The sequence below is a fragment of the Lutjanus erythropterus genome, chromosome 22, assembly GCF_056507025.1.
Source record: "Lutjanus erythropterus isolate fLutEry1 chromosome 22, fLutEry1.hap2, whole genome shotgun sequence".
NCBI lineage: Eukaryota > Metazoa > Chordata > Actinopteri > Lutjaniformes > Lutjanidae > Lutjanus > Lutjanus erythropterus.
In genome coordinates, this window is record NC_139338.1 from 25,200,860 (window position 1) to 25,222,356 (window position 21,497).

At 38.1% G+C, this 21,497-nt stretch overlaps 1 protein-coding gene and 1 long non-coding RNA gene across 5 annotated transcripts in view; one reads left to right on the forward strand and one right to left on the reverse strand.

Moving 5' to 3' along the window:
- usp6nl (USP6 N-terminal like) overlaps positions 1-21,497 on the reverse strand; it is a 133,590-nt gene continuing 112,093 nt past the window's right edge. For all 4 annotated transcript variants that reach the window (XM_084710794.1, XM_084710795.1, XM_084710792.1 and 1 more), the window contains 9 exons: positions 16,025-16,132; positions 15,005-15,114; positions 13,300-13,348; positions 12,538-12,658; positions 9,676-9,770; positions 9,299-9,364; positions 8,288-8,387; positions 8,043-8,195; positions 1-2,045 (listed from right to left, as the gene is read on the reverse strand). In XM_084710794.1, the coding sequence (XP_084566920.1) occupies positions 433-2,045; positions 8,043-8,195; positions 8,288-8,387; positions 9,299-9,364; positions 9,676-9,770; positions 12,538-12,658; positions 13,300-13,348; positions 15,005-15,114; positions 16,025-16,132 (2,415 nt within the window). In that variant the 3' untranslated portion in view covers positions 1-432. The remainder of the gene's footprint in view (positions 2,046-8,042; positions 8,196-8,287; positions 8,388-9,298; positions 9,365-9,675; positions 9,771-12,537; positions 12,659-13,299; positions 13,349-15,004; positions 15,115-16,024; positions 16,133-21,497) is intronic.
- LOC146307018 (uncharacterized) lies at positions 9,676-12,531 on the forward strand. The gene is made up of 4 exons (XR_014768968.1): positions 9,676-9,809; positions 10,816-10,883; positions 11,389-11,429; positions 12,185-12,531. It is a non-coding gene; the product is annotated as an uncharacterized LOC146307018 (long non-coding RNA).

Here is a 21,497-nt window from a genome sequence, read left to right on the forward strand (position 1 = left end):
GGGCTAAGATAGCAAACAGTTTCAGCTGCATCCATTGTGTAAAAGCAATAAACGAGCAACCATATGTTATTAAACAAATATGCTAACACTGGTGGGAAAGTGAAAGTAAGGACAGTTTAATGGTTATCTTAATGTTAGGAGAGTTTTTTTTTTTTTTGTTAAGATTTCGGGAAGTTAGGATGCTTGTGTGATAAACTTTTTCTATCTTAAGTGTGTTAGGATTTTCTTCTGTAATGCCAAATTGGGAAATATCCTATCTTAGACTCTTCCATTCTTAACTTCAGACTTACGATATAAAGCTTCTGTAATGAGGCCCCAGTTTCCTAACAAAGCTAAGACTACTGCTCTTCTTTACCACAGTGTCAGTGACTACACCTCAGTTTTTTATTTATTTTTTTTTTTACAGTGTCTCGCCATTTCTTTATCTTCCAATCACAGCAGCATGGACTCCTGCATGGCAAACGCCTCCTGTGCGTGCCTGTAGTGTGGTCCTCCAAACAGCTGGGGGAGCTGTTGCCTTAAGACAGGCTGCTGCTCCTGGAACTGTGTCCTGTAGTGATGCAGGCTGTCTGGGTTGGGTGGGAAAGTGAACTCCTGAACCGGAGACATTTGGGCTCGCTGGAAGCTGGGCGAGCGGGGCATCCCACCTGGGGAATGAGGGGGCAGCTCGTCCTCCGGCGACCACGGGAGCCCGTCTACAGGCCGCCGAGGCCCGCCCTCTGGCATGTAGTGCGGGTTCACCTCGCCTCTCCGATGCCCCTCGAACATGTAGTCCACCGGAGCGTAGACCTGTGCGGTGGAGGTGAGCTGTTGCAGGTAGATGGGGGTGGAGCTGCCCTGGGTTTCCAGCTGCAGGGAGTGCTCCGGGGGAGGCCTGATGTTCCGGGGGTTGTGGGTGGAGCTAGGTGGCGGCTGCCTGCGGTAGGTGGTGTAGGAGTTGTTCATGAGCGCCTTCTCTGGGGAGAGGCTATTGGGCTGCCGCTGGGTGGTGGCGTATGCTCGTTCCCCGTACGCCACGTTGGAGGGTGGGGTAAATCTTGAAGGCGGAGCATAGAGTCTGTCCTCTCCTCTGTGGTCCAGGCTTACGCTGTAGGTGGGATGGAAAATGGGGACCTCGGTCATAGTTCTGCCTGGGGAGTGCTGCTGGGGAGGGGTGTGGTACTGGCTCTGGCTGCCAGGGTATCTAGCCTGGACTCCGGCTGGACTGTTGTGGGAAAACGGAGGAGGAAGGGGGTGTTTGGCCATTCTAGGCCCTGATGCGATGGAGACGACACTCCCAGCCAGGCTGGGTCCGCGGCTCGGGCTGCCCTGATGGAGGGACGACACACTGAAGGGTGTCTCACTGCGAGGGGTCCTCATTCTGGACGGAGGTCTCTCAAGCTCCAGGATCTCAAAGGTCTGCTCCGGCAGCCCTGGAACATTGTCGTATTGGGAGGCGTTGGAGCCTCGGTTGGAGCCAGGGACGAAGCCCCTGGAGCGTGGCCGGCGGGGTTGCTGCAGAGCGCCATCCTCTGGGCTGGAAGGGGCCGGCGAGGGCCCCCTGCTCAGCTGGACCTCCCGTGCTGCTGCTGCTTTGGCTGCTTCCAGCTTCGTCTCAGAGGGTTTGACCCAGCGGGGAGTGATGGTGCTGTGAGAGCTGGAGGCTGCGTTGGAGTTGTGGTTGGCGGTGGCATGGCTTTGAGGCTTCCTCCTTTCCGCTGAGCTGAGGTGTGGTGGTGTAGGGGTGGCGGCTGAGGGTGGCATTGCTCGCCTTTCAGGCGTAGTGGACGTGGACTGCCTCTGGTCGTTGGGGATCTCCCCTGATCCCCTGGAGCGGGTGTCCCTCCTCTCAGCCCTGTGGTGGCGGATCGGTTTCTCCAGCGAGTCCCGGCGTGTCCGGCTGGGGGGCCGACTGTCCCGCTGGCGGTCTGGGACAGGACTCGGGTCCCTGGGAGGCTCGGCTGGCTCGGCATGGCTTTGCCCATTAGCCACATGGTTCACCGCTGCTGCTGCCAGCTCAGGAGGAAGCTGCCCCAGAGGCTTCTTGGGAAACTCTTCCTCTTTACCTGCAAGATGAAAACAGTGGAAGCACATTAGAACACCATCAGAAAGCCAAACTGAACGGTGATGGTTTGACACACGGTGTGGCGCTGATTCACATCAGATGAGGAGTCACAACAGGGACATGGGTACATGCAACACCACTGCCATAGAGAGGTAAAAAATAAAGGAGAATTACATTCATGACAACACATAATCACATCTCCACAGGCAAAGAGCAAAGGACAGAAAAAAAAACATCAGAACTAGAGTTTGATATCAATTCCCAGTTTGCTGGAGGGGCTCAATTAGGAAGTGACACTCAATTGAGTGGTCTCTGAAATTATGAGTTTCACTCCATTTCATTAAACTGTACTTCGTTGCAGAAGTAGCCCCAGACTTGAAAAGGTCACACAGAAATAGTTCTTGATTAATGAACCTTCTTAAATGTACTCAGAGACTTGTAAGTAGAAGTATTAAAGGGATAGTTTGGATTATTTGAAGTGGGTTTGTATGAGGTAATTATTGATAGGCAGTGTATTACCCTACAGTACCTCCCTCTGTTTGGAGGAGCAGAGAGAGGTACCAGCACGGTAGTCAAGCGGTGTACTGCTGTGGACAGAGTCAGCAACCACAGGTGTTTTAGCCATTTAAGAAAAATCTGTTTAAGTGTACACTATATTTAAAACATTTTCACCACTTTCCTTTGCCATCAGATGGCCTTTTCTGACAGGAAACTGCCATTTAAAATGCCAAATGTCACTCTCTCCAAACCAGCCAAACTCCATAGGGGAAATCACTAATTTTACCTTGCAGAACATGGGAGTTGCCAGTTTGCTGCTGCCTTGATCTGTTAATTTTGTTGTTATTGGGAGACCTTGATGAATCTGAACTAAACTTTTAAAACACAGAAGTCTCACAATAATAGCAAACAAACCAACAGAGCGAGGTGGTGTTTGACCAGCAACTCTCCTGTTCTGGGAAGTAAAATTAGTGGTTTTTCCCTATGGAGTTTGGTTCGTTTGGAGAGAGCGATATTTTGCTCGTATAACGATGGTTTCCTGTCAGAAAAGGCTGTCTCAAGATAAAGCAGTGAAAATATCAGGAATATAGTGTACACTTATAAAACACTTATAAAACTAAACTGATACTGATGTTTTTATGTGGTTAAAATACATTTTGATCCCGCCCACAGCAGTACAGTACAACATCTGTGCTTGTACCTTGCACAACCCTACATCAAATAATCTGAACTATTCCCTTAAAGCTATGTAAATATTTCTTCACCTGTACTTGCACCAAAGTTACTATTCTACAACCAGTACATGTTACAAGTTATGGCATGAATACTTTAACTTACTGCTTTACATCAAAAGACAAAAAACAAAAATACAGTTGACAGGAACGTGAACAGTGTGCAGACACAGTGATGGTGATGCTGGGTGTTGTTGGGGACTGTAAGGGAAAGTTTGATCACCAGAAGCAGGAGACAGCAGCTGGAGGAGGACGAAGTGCTGTGAAACTGATCCAGGAAGTGAACTTACTGGCACTGAATCCACAAACTAAAGACCTTCGCCTTTTTTTTTGTCCCTCTCGTACAAATGGGCTAAATCAACAAGGGATACTAACCTAAGCTGCCTCATCTTCCTAACCAAGTTCTCCCATATCAGTGTTGATCTGAACTGGATCAATTTATGCAAAGAAAAAAAAAAAAAAAGAAAAAAAAGTTCTTCAGTTCGGTACATAAAAAGTCTATTTCTTTTTTTATTGAAAGTGCTGTGTTGCAAAGTGGTCTTTCTTGCATCAAATTAATACACTTTTGTGTCTTCTTTCAGGAATTCCTATTCACCGAAGACCATCCCATCCACAACAAAGGTAAGTACACCAAGTCTCATTTCCTGAATATATTTTCAGATGGATTCTGGGCAGAGTGAGAGTTTACTCCTGTTCTGAATCTTGCAAATGTAATTCTGAAAACCATTCATGAGTGAACATCACAAGCAAGTCTACAAAGATTTTACTGGATGTAATTTTCTTCGCCTGAAATGACAGATGAACAACAAATTTTAGTCTGAATTAATATTTAAAAAGTGTACTACAAACTGAATATATGCAGCATGATATTTAGATCAACAATACATGCACAAATAACTGCGCTGTACTGTGTAACAGAAAATGTAATTTCAAATTTAGTTTGTAGCTTAAATGATTAAAAACAATTAAATTATTTAAAAACTTTAAAGACCTTTGTAATGTGATACATTCACCAAATTAAAATTCTGAGATGTTACTGACATGTTTTTCTTCATATTTTAATGGCTAAAAAGGAATAATTATGATTAAACTCGAGCTGTGTGCAAATTCTTTCAGTTTATTGAAATACTAATCCAGGTATGTCAGCGTGCATTCTGGCTGATTTAGGTGAATATCCTCTAAAGTTTATGAGCTTTGTTTCAGCCTGACAGATTTTATTTTGTCCTCCATCTTATTTCACGACGAAGCCATTGAAGGCCACCATATTGGTAGCCGCTGGCAAATATCAGTAATGTTTTTATTTCACACAGCTGGAAAGAGGAAGTGATTTCAGCGTAGCGAGGGAGTTTTACAGCATCACGGGTGCAGTCTCTAAAACAAAGAAACCTGCGTAACCTTGCCTTAAGGAGCTGCATTTATACCCTGGCAGTATAAGTGCTGCTGTAGACTCTCGCTTACAAATGTCTGAGGAAAATTAAATCGTGACAGTTTTTGGATTTTAAGGGATGTCATTCTTCCTTTTTTATGAAAGTCTCAAGGGAAGGTGTCTTGAACAAGCCATCAATATGAAAGATAAAAAGTTGGTTTGACAAGACTTTTCCTTCCAAACAGTTGTTGGTTTCTTTTTACAACGTTGTAGTTTAAAGTTTTGGACAGTAGGCAGCATCTTTTCTTATTAACTTGTGTCCTCAAGAGTCAAAATGATTACATTCATTGATCCTAAATATCAGGACAAATGATCAGCTGTTGGTAGCCCTTAAAGCAATTGGTTTAAGCTCAAGTTTTTGCAGGTTAATGACAGAAAAGAACTGAATCCAGATGCTGACTCCTTATTTGCTTAAGTAAAGACATATTGTAGGAGAGCAAGCCGGTCTCGATTAAAAATTCATCCAGCTGGTGTTTGCACAGAGTAAATTATACTGCCGCAGTGATGGTGGTGCGAAAAAGAGGAGAGCATCTCTTAACTCAAACTCTTCTCAGTGAAGTTCAAAAGTACAGAACCATAAAACCACTGTCATTTCTCATAGTTCAGCCAACTCCGACTACAAAAATGCAGATTTTAAAAAAACAACAATCCCCTCTGCATGCCAGTAAATGTGGTAGTAGCAGATGGTTGTTAAAACAGAAGTTAAACAAAAGCCTCCAGTGTTGGAAAAGTGGCTCATTATCTTGTCAGCGGGCAGGGAGACGAACAGACAGCTACTGTTAGAGTTGTGTGGGCTCTGGAAGAAAGGAAAGGGAAAGTTCTGGTTCCTTCTTCAGTTACAGTATTTAAGTCAAAACTCTGACCAAAGAAGTGGCTGCTGTTGTTGACGAAACACAGGAGAAAGACGGCATTTAAGAACCTGAGAAGGACTGTTGAGAACATTCAGTAAATTTATAAGTATATTTCTGTTAGAGTAATTCAGTTTCAATTCAGTTTTGTTTCAATTAGTTTCCAGATTGGGTTTGCTTGTTTTTGCTTGTTTAGTGTTTGAAAATGTTTAGTTTTTTATTAGTTTCAGTATGAGTTTTTGTTTCTTTAGTTTAGTTTTCTATCTGCGGCAAGATTTCAGAAGTAGTACACAAGTGTTGTTTCAGTTAGTGTTTTTTTCCCTCATGACTTGTTTATGTTTTTCTTTTAGTTGAGACTACTACAAGGACTTAACTGGTTATGAAACACTCTGTTTATTACTGATGCCTCTAAATGTCTGATACAAATTAACAAGACCATCCGCAAGAAGATCGGTTATTTCTGTGTAGTTAATGTCTGACACTGGGTCAAATTCTCCTTGAAATCAGATAAAAGCCTGTTTACATTTTCACAGATAAATTTACAATGAGTAGTATGTTATTCAATTAAGAAGAAGCAGGAGGAGATTTTTATTTTGAGAATTTAATTTCTGCAGTTATTAAATGCGACTGAAATACACTTATATGACCTATGGTTGACGTGAGTTGTTTCCCCTTGCTGACTCTTCCAGAGACCCGAGGAAGCTCAGGCAGGCTGCAGGAACACCGCAGGAGTGCAAGACGAGTTCAACATTGCAAGCATGAGCCTTCACTGTAAGTTGATCAGCTGTTCATAACTGTCAGTGTGAAGTTAAGCCTTTAATCCTGAAAACAAAAGTCCACAGGTCTGAAAATACAGCATCTGCCAAACTTCATGAACATATTGCTCAATTTAATCGTTATAAACATCCACTCTTTCTAAAAGATTGTTAATAATTTCTTACAACTCAAAAACAGACACTTATTCATTCGGCATTAATTTTAACTTTGGTTAGAGTGAAACGAGCAAACAGTAACAAAAGTTAAAGCTGTGATGGTTTGATAGCTAGTGTTTTGTTTGCAAACTAACTTTGACAAGAAAAACTACTTAAGTTCCCAGTTAAAAACAGCATAATGCAGTGCCTTTATAAGCCCACCAGAGGGCGCATTATGTCACCTGAAAGACCTGAATGGACAGAGGTGAAATTCTACCATTGCAGCCACTCTGGAATCAAAACATGAGAGTAAAAATAAAAAAAAAAAAAACTGAAGAAGAAAGAAAGACGAGAGCCAGCCACTGTAGCTCCACTGAGCACTGAAGCAATGCATCTGAACATAGTTAAAAATTATTATGTAGGAAGTAGAAACAGCTGGAAGACTGGTTTGTGAAGGAAAGGAGAGACAGGAGACAGACAGGACAGACGGACAGACGGACTGACTGAGGGACAGATGGACAGAGAGACATGGAGAGGGAAGACCAGTCAGGATAGCCCACCGGTTACTGTTGTAGGAGGGAATGTGGCCCCCACTCACGGCCACACTTTTGTTGTTGTTGGCTAACATCGTTTGAAAGAAGAGGGAGAGAAGGCAGATTAATGAGGAGACAGAGCAAGATTAGAAAACACAAACTACAACTGCTAATACAACTATGAGCTAAACGACGACAGGAAGCCACAGAAACACCAGGTGAGAGCCAAAATACCTGAAGGGCCATTTGTTTCAACTCAGGGTGTCTCTGGATAGTGTTTGACTGCAACTTTTCATCACTGGTTTTTGGAGCTATTATGCAAATATCTTTACATTTGCATTCCGTTTTCCTTAACCAGTACTTAAAAACACTAACAGTCATTTATAAATTATAAGATACAAAACACATTTTTCATTTTTCCCACTCATTGTAAGTTGAATTTCAGGTTTTCTTATCCAACGCATGATTCTGCCAGACAAAACAATGTCAATGATTTTAAACTTATTACTTATTTTTTCTATTAAGAGACTAATCATTTAGTTTATAAAATCTCAGGAAGTTGTGAAAAATGCCTTTCACAAGTTTATAAAGCAGAAGGCGATGACAACTTTTGTCTGACCAACTGTAAAAAAAGAAAAAATCTAGAGATATAGTTTACAATGACAGAAAAAACGGCAAATTCATGCTTTTTGCAAGATGATGAATTAATAAGTGCTACTGAAAACCTGGTAATAATGACTACAACATGCTGTGGATTGTGACTGGTACATTACTCTATATATTATAAATTTAACGAGAAATGATGATAATGGTGACTGAGGAAATTTAAGCAAACCTTTACAGCAGGGTGTATTAGAGTTAGCCTGTAGTACAATTCTACTTAAAATAGAAGTTTGTACTTTAGAATTAGATTTGTGGTACGTGTGAGTAGGAACAGAGCAGTATCTTGTTTTTATAGTTGTAAGTCTGTTGTTCCATTGCAGCCACGAAAATGTCCCCCATGTATTAACGCTGGTTATATTTTGTGTGCTTCACGCTGTAGCTGCAGTACCTGGTGCAGGCAGTTCCAGCTTTGCCCTCCTGAGCTCCGTCATGGACGCCTGTAGCTGCTCGATCACAAAGTCGTCCTCGAAGAAGAACTCTTTGGACAAGGTCGCCTGCAGAAACTCCACCAGATCCTCCATGTTCAACTTCATGAGGTGCTCTGTAAATCACACACACACACAGGTAAGACATTTTCAGTGTTTTCAGAGCTGGACAGCAGCTGGTACGTCCGTGTGGTGCAGACAGTCTTACTTTTGTGCAGTTTGAGGATGGTGTAGGACATGGAGGGCAGCAATCTTTCACCCTCCAAGATGTAGATGTCCCAGATCCTGAGGGTGAGGGTGAAGGGAGTCTGGACACAAATAGAACAGAAGGTCAGAGGATCATCTTGTTTCCTCTGGACGCTTCTTGTAGATTGATTATAAAGATTTGGCTCACATTGTCCATGAAGGATAAAGGCTGGATATACATCTATATTTGTGTTATTGTCAACAAAGCCCATGAAAAGACCAAAGTAAACATGAGTTAGTCCGTCTGTCAGTAACATCTGTGGCTCTCAGACTGAAGCCAATTATTTCCACAGAAGACATAAATCTCTAAAGCAAATAAACAAGAGGAAATAGTGAATTTGTTGCGGACTTGTTAGCAGGATCAAGTCATTGTTGAGTTTTTTTTTTGTGTTTTCATGGGATTTCATGACAGTTAAGAATATAGAATATCACTAGAGCTGTAACAATCATGAAATTTTAATTGAAGATTAACTCTTTGTCCTCTTCATTTTATGACATTTGAGTGGCATTAAACCACAGCAGAAGAAGGAGTTCAAATGAGATAATTAAAAGTACACCAGTTAAACCTCAAATGATGTTTTATCCAGCTGTTTTATGCAGGTAAATGATTGCAAGGATTATGCAAAACAATTAAATAAAAAACAGCAGCTCAAATACTGGTAAGCAGGTGATTATGTAATTGTGCCAGGCCTAAATATCACCAAACTTATCTCTTAAAAATCTGATGTTATCATTACTTGGTGCAGATTTGAACTTGTTCTCTTCCTGATCGCTGCTGGACAATATGCTTTTATTTTCATGCCAAATAACTCACCAGAGTACGTCAGTCCAGTATGATGGGAAGAATGACCCAACACTAAACACTAAATATGTCTGGCCATGAGGAAACTAATCCAAACCAATCTTCCCATTGGCTTTAAAAAAACTCTACAGCAGCGGTTTTGTGGGCTGAACTTGCTGTTAATGTACTCACTCTGTCCAGGAAACACTGGAAGAACCACTTCATGGTGTAGAGACTGGTAAACACCTCTTGGCTGTCCTGCAGCAGCACAAACAAAACCAGCAGAAAATTTATTTAGTGCAACAATTAACTGTGACAGTGACAAAAGCAGCATCAGCTTTAGTGATGGTGATAATGTTGTGTCATTTAGATAATTCATTACTTGCCAAAATCTAATATATTTGCCACTGCAAATACAGTTGTAATACCATAACACTATCCAACAATTGTCTTATTTAATCCCTGAGTGAGGTGGACAGATGTTTTATTTCTGGTATTATGAGCAGTTGGTTGCATTATTCATCACTTGTTGCATTATTAATTTGCTCCAGCAGTGTTGCGTGTCTCACCAGGTGTTGTTTCAGTTTCGGCATCATCTTTTTGAGGATGCGGTCGTGGTGCTCCTGGAAACGCATCAGCTTCGGGAAGCCGGGGACAAAAAACCCTGAAGGTGAAGACAGGAAGGACGGTCGTGTTAACTGAGGTAGGTGTTAATGTGCAGTATGTCACAATGTTTTCAGATGTCTATTATTCTCTTGTCCTCCAATTAGTATTCAGGGGCTGTCCATTGTTCTAATGAGCCATTATTCTGAACACCCTAATAATCTGAAAAATGTCCCATTGTACTGAGAGCAGCCTGTTATCCTGAAAACACACCCAGACCTGCGAAAGCCTGTTGTTCCCAAAATACACACTCTCCTTGGAATTGATTGTCCTTAAAGGATAAATTCTCCAATATTTTTGTATTTAAGTGACTTATGGGGGCAACAACTTTTGCACAAGGACTCTTCATCATTTATTTGCAATGTTCCTTCATCAGGCAAACAATTTTTTGTTCATGAGAAGCCATCTTAAACATCTCATGAACAAAAAACTTGCAAATAAATGATATATTGCAAGTTAGACAGTGTGTGGGAGTCCTTTTGCAACTTTTTGGCCTACTCACCCCTCTCCAACGCACCTGTCTTATCTAATAGATGTATGAAGTGTTTCTTTTGTTCTAAATCACAGCAACTATTTTTGAAATTTGTCAAGGAGAGCGCTGCAGCTGTCTGAAGCAAAACTAAGCTGCATTGTAATCTGTGCACTGTCAGCGTTCGTCCTCTAAAAGTTCTTGTTTTTGCCACTGACTGACTCACATTGAAAACATTATAGAAAGAATCACTACAGAGACAGACCTTTTTTTAAAAGAGTGAGATATATAACTTAAGCAGAAACCTGACCAAACTAACCGGACTCGTTTTGCAAAACTGATCTTCATTCAAACTCAACAGAAAGTCACTCACTGAATTCGGCAAAAACATGGTGGTTTGTCTTTCTTCTGCTCCAATAGTCAACAACTCTGGTTTGGTCAAAATGAGCCCATAAATCATAGAGTTAGATGTGAAAATATTCTGGCTTACACATTCTTTCCACTTACTGTTTTTCTAATGTCCACCCTACCTCCTGCTCCTCTCACAATATTTTAACATCTAACTCTGTGAATTAAGGGTTTATTTCATCCAAACCGGAGTTGGTGACTGTTGGAGCGGTGGGAAGACAAACCGAGACATTTGTGGTGAGTTTTATTTTGTTTTTGTCAAGTTTGAATGAAGATGACATTAAATTTTAAATTTAGTTTGGCAAGAGCAACAACACAGGTGTTTCTGGTTAAACAAAACATATCTTAAAAACATCTCTCTCTGTAGGGATCCTTTCCATAATGTTGTCAGACACTTAGAATAACAGTCTGATCTGATGTCTCACTCTACACTGGACCAATTTCAATGTTGTTGTCCCCATTAGTCACTTGGCCACAAAAACATGGGAAATATTAAAAAATGCTGAAATCATCCTATAATATCTCAGTGTATTTTGATGTGCAAACATCAGGTTATCTTTGTTGTCACCATGACAACAATAATAATTAAAAAAAGGTATTGGCACCAAAACTCCTTGGCTAGATTTAGAAAATATAAGGATTTGGGTTAAAATAAGTGTGATAGTTAAGCCAGATAAGTTAAAACCCAAGTTCAAGCATTGGGCGTTTGTTTTGGAGATAATGTTCATGTTCTCCATTTCAGCTTCACGATGGCAGCAGCTGTAAAAGCTCTACAGTTGAACTGTAAGTCCATGTTTTCTTCTTTTTAGCTGGACATATTCCTGGCAGTCAGGGCCAACTGGTGATAATCTCTTCAAACATGTTCATGTCTGTTTGTTTATAGTCTATTCCTGAGCGTAGTGATCTTGATCTTACGGAGGTTTTAGTGTCAAGTTGCTTGATATTTATTGCTTGCTGCAGCATGCCTGCTGGCTAATTCGTCCTGAGTTACTTATTCCTGATGTCTTTTTATTGATAATTTTATCATGGATAAGTCTTACAAGGTTTCTATAAAAAACAGGCATCAGTCTAATACCTTAAGTCAGGGTCTTGTTTTGAATAAACGTCAAATTAAAGACTTGATAATAATCGTCAGAAGATTTGTGCCTACCACTCTACTATAATGTTTTTGACCGCCACACCACTGATGTTCTGTTTCGGTTGCAGTGCGTCATTTCAGAAGCACTTTAACAGCCACATTTTCAGTACTGTTTTCAGTTGTTTTTCTGGTTTGTTTAGAATTTTTAAAGCTCAGTAACTAAAGCTTTTCAGACTGTTTTAAATGTAGTTATAGTTTAATATCTGCCCACAATGTCTTCTATTTATATTTCCTAGATAGCGATCTCCCTCTTCTTCTTTCTTACTTTGTAACCAAGAAAATTTAGCTGTCAAAACAATCTTCCCACTGCTAGCTGTGCTGGAGTTTTTGATTGAATTTCTGTATTGTAGATATTCATATTATCTTCATAGAAATTTAAATGTCTGCTTTCTTATTTCAGCCTGACAAACACCATCTGCTGAGGAAGCCTGGGTGTAGAAACAGAGCTTGTGGTGAGATTGTTTTATCAGCTGCTGTTTCCAAGGTCAAGACAGAACTGTTCATCTGAGTTTGACAAAAACAAATCACAGGTAGAGCAGTTTTAATCAGTCGTCAGAAGATATGGATATTTAAGTACGGACGAGAGCTGCTGCAGCAAAAATAGACCTAATGTGTTAAGATATCTGAGCAGAGCAAAGAGCAACAAGTGTTGTGTTGACAAATCGGTTAGAATGGCAGCAGATGATCTGCAGCCAGTGAACATTGGCTGTCAAAGTAAAATATGCCCCATGAAAGTGGGTGTTAATGTGTTACCGTGCATGGCGTGCTTCTGCCCGGACAGTAGTTTGACCAGAGCCCAGAAGGCGTCCTCTTCGTTCATGTAGATCAGCAGCAGAGCTGTGATCTGACTCATGCCCTGGCAGTAGCCCACCTCCTGCAAACACACACACACAGTCAGCATAGTAAGGATGATTTGGTTTCTTACTAGCATCCCTGAGCCCTGTTGTCTTCTTATGTCAGGTAAAATGAAGATCTGTAAGTCATTTTAATAAGGAAAAAAAATGATTTTCTCAAGAATGGTGATGTAATATCTCAGAAGAGTGAGTCAGTATCTTAATAATTTAGACATTATTTTGAGAAAGTTTCTCATAATGTCTTAAAGGATCTTTTTTGTTTCCATCACAGCAGCATAAGTGGGCTTCGATAATTAGCATTCATTGATTGCATTCAGATTAATTAAAACACATTACTTCTTAGTCATCTGAATTTAATTTTTGGAAAAGGTGGCAGCTTTAATGCACCATTTATGTTTGTAATACGAACACCTCTGAACTCTGCTTTCAGTGGGAAACATTAAAATTTGTTCAGATTATTTGTGTTGTTGTTGATCAGTCTGTCACTTGTGAGAATGCATCTACAACCTAAAGTAAGAGCTTGTAAATCCAAGACTTTAAAAACAGACTTACTCAAGATCTACAAGAAAAGGCACTCTTGACAGATGCTGCAACCCACAAAGATAGTAAAAGCAAAGTAACCTTGGCAGTTTTCTGCAGACAGAGAGTGCAAATGACTCACCGTGTTGTACATGGAGTACGCTGTGAGGACGTGGAAGAGAGCCTGCTGCCTGAGAAATAAACACAAACACGAAACCACAATTACCACAAAACCCTGCAAATAACCCAGAGTTTGGAGCCAGGACCATCATTCATGGTTTTGGTTCTGTATTCAAACAGTCTGGACATCTTTAACTTCCAGTTTAAATCCACATGTACGGATCAGAAACTGCACATCAGCATGAAAATTACAGACTAAAAGGCCGATTACGTTTTCAGACCAGTAGTGTGAAAAAGCATGTTACGATGGTGTTAAAACAGGCGTTGTTCCTGTATCGAGCAAATGAGAAAATTAATCTGAGACTTTTGTCAAATTTACGTAACGAAGCAGAAGTCAAAACACAGAAAAACGGGACATGAGTCCTCTCACTTCCATAATGGGAACTCTTTGGGGCTTCAGATGTTAGGAATCAGTTAGACGGACCAGGCAGGTTTAGAGTTCACCACCAGATTTCTTTAAGTAATTAATTAAAACATAATCCCCATTTTTTTTGGAAGATGCACAGAGAACAATGTTAATATTACATCTTGCTCCAGTCTGACATTATACCTATTTTATTAACTGTGAAGGTACATTTAAAGCAGTTTTCTACAGGACTTTGCTTCTATTTTTGCTGCCAGCTGCTGTGTTGTTTCTGCTGTACTTCACAAATTACTGTAAAGTAATATTCCTTGGAGTAAAGCGTATATTTTTTCTAGAATAAACAGAACAAGAACTGAATTGTTGCCATGTGATTAAACCTGCCCAGCAACATCATCTCGTCCAAGTTCTCCAGAATCTGGAGATGTTAAAACCTAAAAATTGTTGTTTTTTCTTCTATTCTGATCAGGTTTTGCGAGTCTTACAGATGTAAAACAGGATAAATACAATACTAAAAGCCAGTGTGAAGATGAGGTGGGCTGTAGTATATAAATATCCTGTAAAATTTAACTGAGGGAGGAGTCATAAGAGATGTTCTGTATTTTGTCTTATTTTAAATATTAACTTACTGCTGTCTCAGTCCTGTTCTACTGACAGGAAGTCTTTTGTCCACCAGACCATATACTATACATCTCCTCCCAGTAATGCTGGTCTGGACTGTCAGTTACCGATGATGTTAGCATCATGCACAATTTGTTGTATTGATTTTGTACTTTTGTATATTTACTTGTCTTTATATCTGCACAACCTGACTTCTGTGTTTCAGTTTCTAATTCTTTACATCCTGTGTATTTTGCTGTTTTTTTTTCTAGGTTGAATAAGCTTCTGGATAAATAAATTTCCCTCAGGATCAATCAAGCGTCTTCTGCTACTTTTACTTTCTCTTCTTGTTCGTGACTTGGAAAAGGTTGGGAGAGCTTTTTTTTTTTTTTTTTTTTTACACAGGAGAGCCCCTGAATGTTTTGTTTCAGGGAAGCCATTAATGTACCTCACAATGAGCTGCTGAAAAACAATCTCAGGAGGAGCACACGGACATTCAGAGCGTACACAGCACACATTCTGGATCTGTCAGGCTTTTAAATAGCTCCCACTGGCTGCACAGTTTTGAATTATCAGCAGTAATGGTTTTCAAATGCTAGGGCCAAAGAGCTTGAACAACGAGAAGCAGCTTCTGTTGAACATTCTCATTACTGAGTGTTAGTTCTACAGTAAAGGATGGCTGTTAATGTTTTCTGGAGATACTCACTTGACATCGTAGCGATGCATGAACATGATGTGGTCCCTGTAGGTGCGATTCACATCCAAATCAATCTGCCGGATGTCGGGGGAGAGTCCTCTGGCTCTGGCCTTTAGTTTCTGTAGACGAACCGCAAAAAACAAAAAAATAAGAACAGATGTCAGTGAGAGGAGAGTCGAAGAAAAAAACAACTGAACTTTTTATACTGTCCTATATAGTGTTGGGTGCAATCAGTAGACAGAAATGTAACAAAGAAATTCTCTTAAGAAGTGAAACTGAAAACATGCACTAACTATCGACTGTGCTCCGATAAATTCTGACCAGGCCACAAAGTTTTGTTTTTGTTTTGTAGTCATTTACAGCCTGATCAATACAAATCTCTCCCAAAAGTGCATAAAAAAGTGAGACTGAAGTCAATGCAACTTAATAAAAGTGATGCTAACTGCATAATCCAGACAATTTTTAAAAGCTGCCAAATTGACATTTTTCATCACTTTAAGGCCCAAAATTTTAGATTATTTAAGGATATGTGGAAACCCTGATGTGATATAAAGACACGCACATTAATCGTTTCCAACCAGATTAAGTAGCATTTCACACTCACTGAAGATAAAATGGTTTATTATGGACACAGCTTCTTTCTCACTGGATAATTTCTTTCCCACAGTTTCTGTTCTCCTCTTTGTTTGTTTACTGTACCGACTCTCGGCTCATAATTAGAATACTTTCACACAGCAACTGAAGGCAGATATATTGATCCTGTCAGCTAAACTTTCTAATGAGATCCAAAGTTTTGTTTTTGCTGCAGAACAAAAAGAGAAGGACTTTTACAGCGTGCAGAAACAAGCTGTGCAGCTTCACACAAACAAAATTAAGCCCCAATAATTCTGGAGCTTCCCGAAATCAAATAAAACCAAGGTGTTTGCCGGCTCGGCTGGTGCTCTAATGAAATCTGTCGTGCTGCTGTGATTTTTATTAGCCAATGTGGGAGAGCAGTGGCTGTGAGATCCTGAGATCCTGGCTTTGTACCTCGTAGAAGTCTTTTTTCTCCTCCTTTATTTTGGGAACATCGAGCAGCAGACACCACACCTCCCCTCGCAGCTGCAGGGGAATTCCCTTATAGATCCTCCGGACCAGCTGCAAGGAAACACACAGCAGGAGGTCATTGTTAGAAAAGTTCACCTCAAACACCCTCGACATTCAGACCACAGCAGAGTGGAAGTTTTTGTACAGGTTTTAGTCTGACGGGCCTTTTATTAAATATTAGATAGTGGTGAGAGTGTTATATGTCTGTCTGTCTACATGTATATATGCCTGTCTGTGTATGCATGTATATATGTTTAATAATAAGCTTTATTTATATAGCACCTTTCATACAAAGCATGCAGCTCAAAGTGCTTCACATAATACAGACTATGAAGAATAGGAGTAGAAAGTACAAATATATGTATGTACACACATATACAATGCATACATACAACATACACATAATAATGATGATACTAAAGATAGTATAAAATGACAATTTAGAAAAAGCCATTGGGCATGGAGTAAAAATTAGATAAATAATAAGAAAAAGAGTATGTATGTCATGTATGTGTGTAAGTATGTGTGTGTGTTTGTAGGTATGTATGTATGTATGTAAGTATGTATGTATGTCTATGTATGTATGCTTTTATGTATGTATGTCTATGTATGTATGTCTGTATGTATGTATCTATGTATATATGAAGGTAAGTGTGTAAGTACGCAAGTATGCAAGTACGCGAGTATGCAAGTGAGCAAGTATGTAAGTAAGTATGTCTATGTATGTATGTGTGTATGTATGTAAGTATGTATGTATGAATCTATGTAAGTAAGTCTGTATGTATGTGTGCCTATATGTATGTATGCACGTATGTATGCAAGTATGCAAGTATGCAAGTACGTAAGTATGTCTATGTATGTATGTATGTATGTAAGTATGTATGTATGTAAGTATGTATGTAAGTATGCAAGTAGGTAAGTGTGTAAGTAGGTAAGTGTGTAAGTACGCAAGTGTGCAAGTATGTAAATAAGTACGTACGTATGTATGTCATGTATTTAAGTATGTCTATGTATGTATGTATAAGTATGCATGTCTGTGTGTATGTATGTATGTATTTATGTGTGTGTGTATGTTTGTAAGTATGTATGTATGTCTGTGTGTATGTATGTATAAGTATGCATGTCTGTGTGTATGTATGTAAGTATGCAAGTATGTAAGTACGTACGTATGTAGGTCATGTATGTAAGTAAGTATGTCTATGTATGTATGTGTGTGTGTTTGTAAGTATGTATGTATGTCTGTGTGTATGTATGTATGTATATATGAATGTAAGTATGTAAGAATGTGTGTATGTATGTATGTATATATGAATGTAAGTATGTAAGAATGTATGTATGAATCTATGTAAGTAAGTCTGTATGTATGTGTGCCTATATGTATGTATGCACGTGTGTATGTATGTATGTCTATGTATGTATGCCAGTATGTATGTATGTATGTATGTATGTAAGTATGTATGTACATAAGTATGTATGTCTGTGTGTATGTATGTAAGTGTCTGTGTGTATGTATCTATGTATATATGAATGTAAGTATTTATGTATGTATCTATGTAAGTAAGTCTGTATGTATGTATGCCTATATGTATGTATGTAAGTACATACGTATGTAGGTCATGTATGTAAGTAAGTATGTCTATGTCTGTATGTATGTATGCCTATATGTATGTATGTATGTCTATGTATGTATGTATGTAATTATGCATGTGTGTATGTCTATGTATGTAAGTATGTGTGTGTGTTTCTAAGTATGTATGTATATAAGTATGTATGTCTGTGTGTATGTATGTATAATTATGTATGTCTGTGTGTATGTATGTATGTATGTATGTGTGTATGTTTGTAAGTATGTATGTCTGTGTGTATGTATGTATAAGTATGTATGTCTGTGTGTATGTATGTATGTATGTATGAATGTAAGTATGTATCTATGTATCTATGTAAGTAAGTCTGTATGTGTGCCTATATGTATGCACATGTGTATGTATGTAAGTATGCAAGTACGTAAGTATGTCTATGTATGTATGTATGTGTGTATGTATGTAAGTATATAAGTATGAATGTCTGTGTGTATGTATGTATGTATGTGTGTGTGTTTGTAAGTATGTATGTATATAAGTATGTATGTAAGTATGTAAGTATGCAAGTAGGTAAGTGTGTAAGTACGCAAGTATGCAAGTATGTATGTAAGTACGTATGTATGTATGTATGTCTATGTATGTATACTTTTATGTATGTATGTATGTAATTATGCATGTGTGTATGTATGTCTATGTATGTCTGTGTGTATGTATGTAAGTATGTATGTATAAGTATGTATGTCTGTATGTAAGTATGTATGTATGTATCTATGTAAGTAAGTCTGTATGTATGTATGCCTATATGTATGTATGCACGTGTGTATGTATGTAAGTATGCAAGTAGGTAAGTGTGTAAGTACGCAAGTATGCAACTCTGCAAGTATGTAAATAAGTACGTATGTATGTATGTATGTCATGTATGTAAGTATGTCTATGTATGTATGTATGTATGTATGTATGTATGCTTGTATGTATGCCTATATGTATGTATGTATGTCTATGTATGTATGCTTTTATGTATGTATGTAATTATGCATGTGTGTATGTCTATGTATGTGTGTTTGTAAGTATGTATGTATAAGTATGCATGTCTGTGTGTATGTATGTAAGTATGCAAGTATGCAAGTACGCAAGTATGTATGTAAGTACGTACGTATGTAGGTCATGTATGTAAGTAAGTATGTCTATGTATGTATGTGTGTGTGTATGTATGTCTGTATGTATGCCAGTATGTATGCCTATATGTATGTATGTATGTATGTATGTCTATGTATGTATGCTTTTATGTATGTATGTAATTATGCATGTGTGTATGTATGCAAGTATGAATGTATGTATGTATGTCTATGTATGTAAGTATGTGTGTGTGTTTGTAAGTATGTATGTATATAAGTATGTATGTCTGTGTGTATGTATGTATGTATGTATGTGTGTGTGTGTGTTTGTAAGTATGTATGTATATAAGTATGTATGTCTGTATGTATGTATCTATGTAAGTAAGTCTGTATATATGTACGTGTGTATGTATGTAAGTATCCAAGTAGGTAAGTGTGTAAGTACGCAAGTGTGCAAGTATGCAAGTATGTATGTAAGTACATATGTATGTCATGTATGTAAGTAAGTATGTATGTCTATGTATGTATGTATGTATGTCTATGTATGTATGCTTTTATGTATGTATGTAATTATGCATGTGTGTATGTATGTATATAAGTATGAATGTATGTATGTATGTATGTATGTCTATGTATGTAAGTATGTATGTATGTATGTATGTATGTATATATGTATGAATGATTGTCTGTATGTATGTATGTGTGTGTGTGTTTGTAAGTATGTATGTATATAAGTATGTATGTCTGTGTGTATGTATGTATGTATCTATGTATATATGAATGGAAGTATGTATGGATGTATCTATGTCAGTAAGTCTGTATGTATGTATGCCTATATGTATGTATGCACGTGTGTATGTATGTAAGTATGTAAGTAAGTATGTAAGTATGCAAGTAGGTAAGTGTGTAAGTACGGAAGTATGCAAGTGTGCAAGTACACAAGTATGTAAGTATGTATGTCTATGTGTGTATGTGTGTATGTAAGTATGCATGTATGAATGTATGTATGTCTATATGTCTATGTATGTATGCTTTTATGTATGTGTGTTTGTATGTATGTATATAAGTATGTATGTCTGTGTGTATGTATGTAAAAGTATGTATGTCTGTATGTATGTATGTGTGTGTGTTTGTAAGTATGTATGTATATAAGTATGTATGTCTGTATGTATGTATGTATGTATGTATGTATCTATGAATGTAAGTATGTATGTAAGTATGTATGTATGTATCTATGTAAGTAAGTCTGTATGTATGTATGCCTATATGTATGTATGCATGTCTGTATGTATGTAAGTATGTAAGTATGCAAGTAGGTAAGTGTGTAAGTACGCAAGTATGCAAGTAAGTATGTCTATGTATGTAAGTATGTATGTATGTATGTCTGTATGTATGCCAGTATGTATGCCTATATGTATGTATGTATGTATGTATGTATGTATGCTTTTTTGTATGTATGTAATTATGAATGTGTGTATGTATGTATGTTAGTATGAATGTATGTATGTATGTCTATGTATGTAAGTATGTATGTATGTGTGCCTATATGTATGTATGCACGTGTGTATGTATGTAAGTATGTAAGTATGCAAGTAGGTAAGTGTGTAAGTACGCAAGTATGCAAGTACGTAAGTATGTCTATGTATGTATGTATGTATGTATGTGTGTATGTATGTATGTATGCCAGTATGTATACCTATATGTATGTATGTATGTCTATGTATGTATGCTTTTATGAATGTATGTAAGTTTGTAAGTATGTATGTATAGAAGTATGTATGTCTGTGTGTATGTATGTAAGTATGTATGTATAAGTATGCATGTCTGTGTGTATGTATGTAAGTATGCAAGTAAGCAAGTACGCAAGTATGTATGTAAGTACGTACGTATGTAGGTCATGTATGTTAGTAAGTATGTCTATGTATGTATGTATGTATGTATGTGTGTGTGTATGTATGTCTGTATGTATGCCAGTATGTATGCCTATATGTATGTATGTATGTATGTATGTCTATGTATGTATGTCTATGTATGTAAGTATGTGTGTGTGTGTGTAAGTATGTATGTATATAAGTATGTATGTCTGTGTGTATGTATGTATGTATGTATGTATGTATGTGTGTGTGTGTGTTTGTAAGTATGTATGTATATAAGTATGTATGTCTGTATGTATGTATCTATGTAAGTAAGTCTGTATATATGTACGTGTGTATGTATGTAAGTATGCAAGTAGGTAAGTGTGTAAGTACGCAAGTGTGCAAGTATGCAAGTATGTATGTAAGTACACATGTATGTCATGTATGTAAGTAAGTATGTATGTCTATGTATGTATGTATATAAGTATGAATGTATGTATGTATGTCTATGTATGTAAGTATGTATGTATGTATGTATGTATGAATGTATGTCTGTATGTATGTATGTGTGTGTGTGTGTGTGTTTGTAAGTATGTATGTATATAAGTATGTATGTCTGTGTGTATGTATGTATGTATCTATGTATATATGAATGTGAGTATGTATGTATGTATCTATGTCAGTAAGTCTGTATGTATGTATGCCTATATGTATGTATGCACGTGTGTATGTATGTAAGTATGTAAGTAAGTATGTAAGTATGCAAGTAGGTAAGTGTGTAAGTACGGAAGTATGCAAGTGTGCAAGTACACAAGTATGTAAGTATGTATGTCTATGTGTGTATGTGTGTATGTGTGTATGTAAG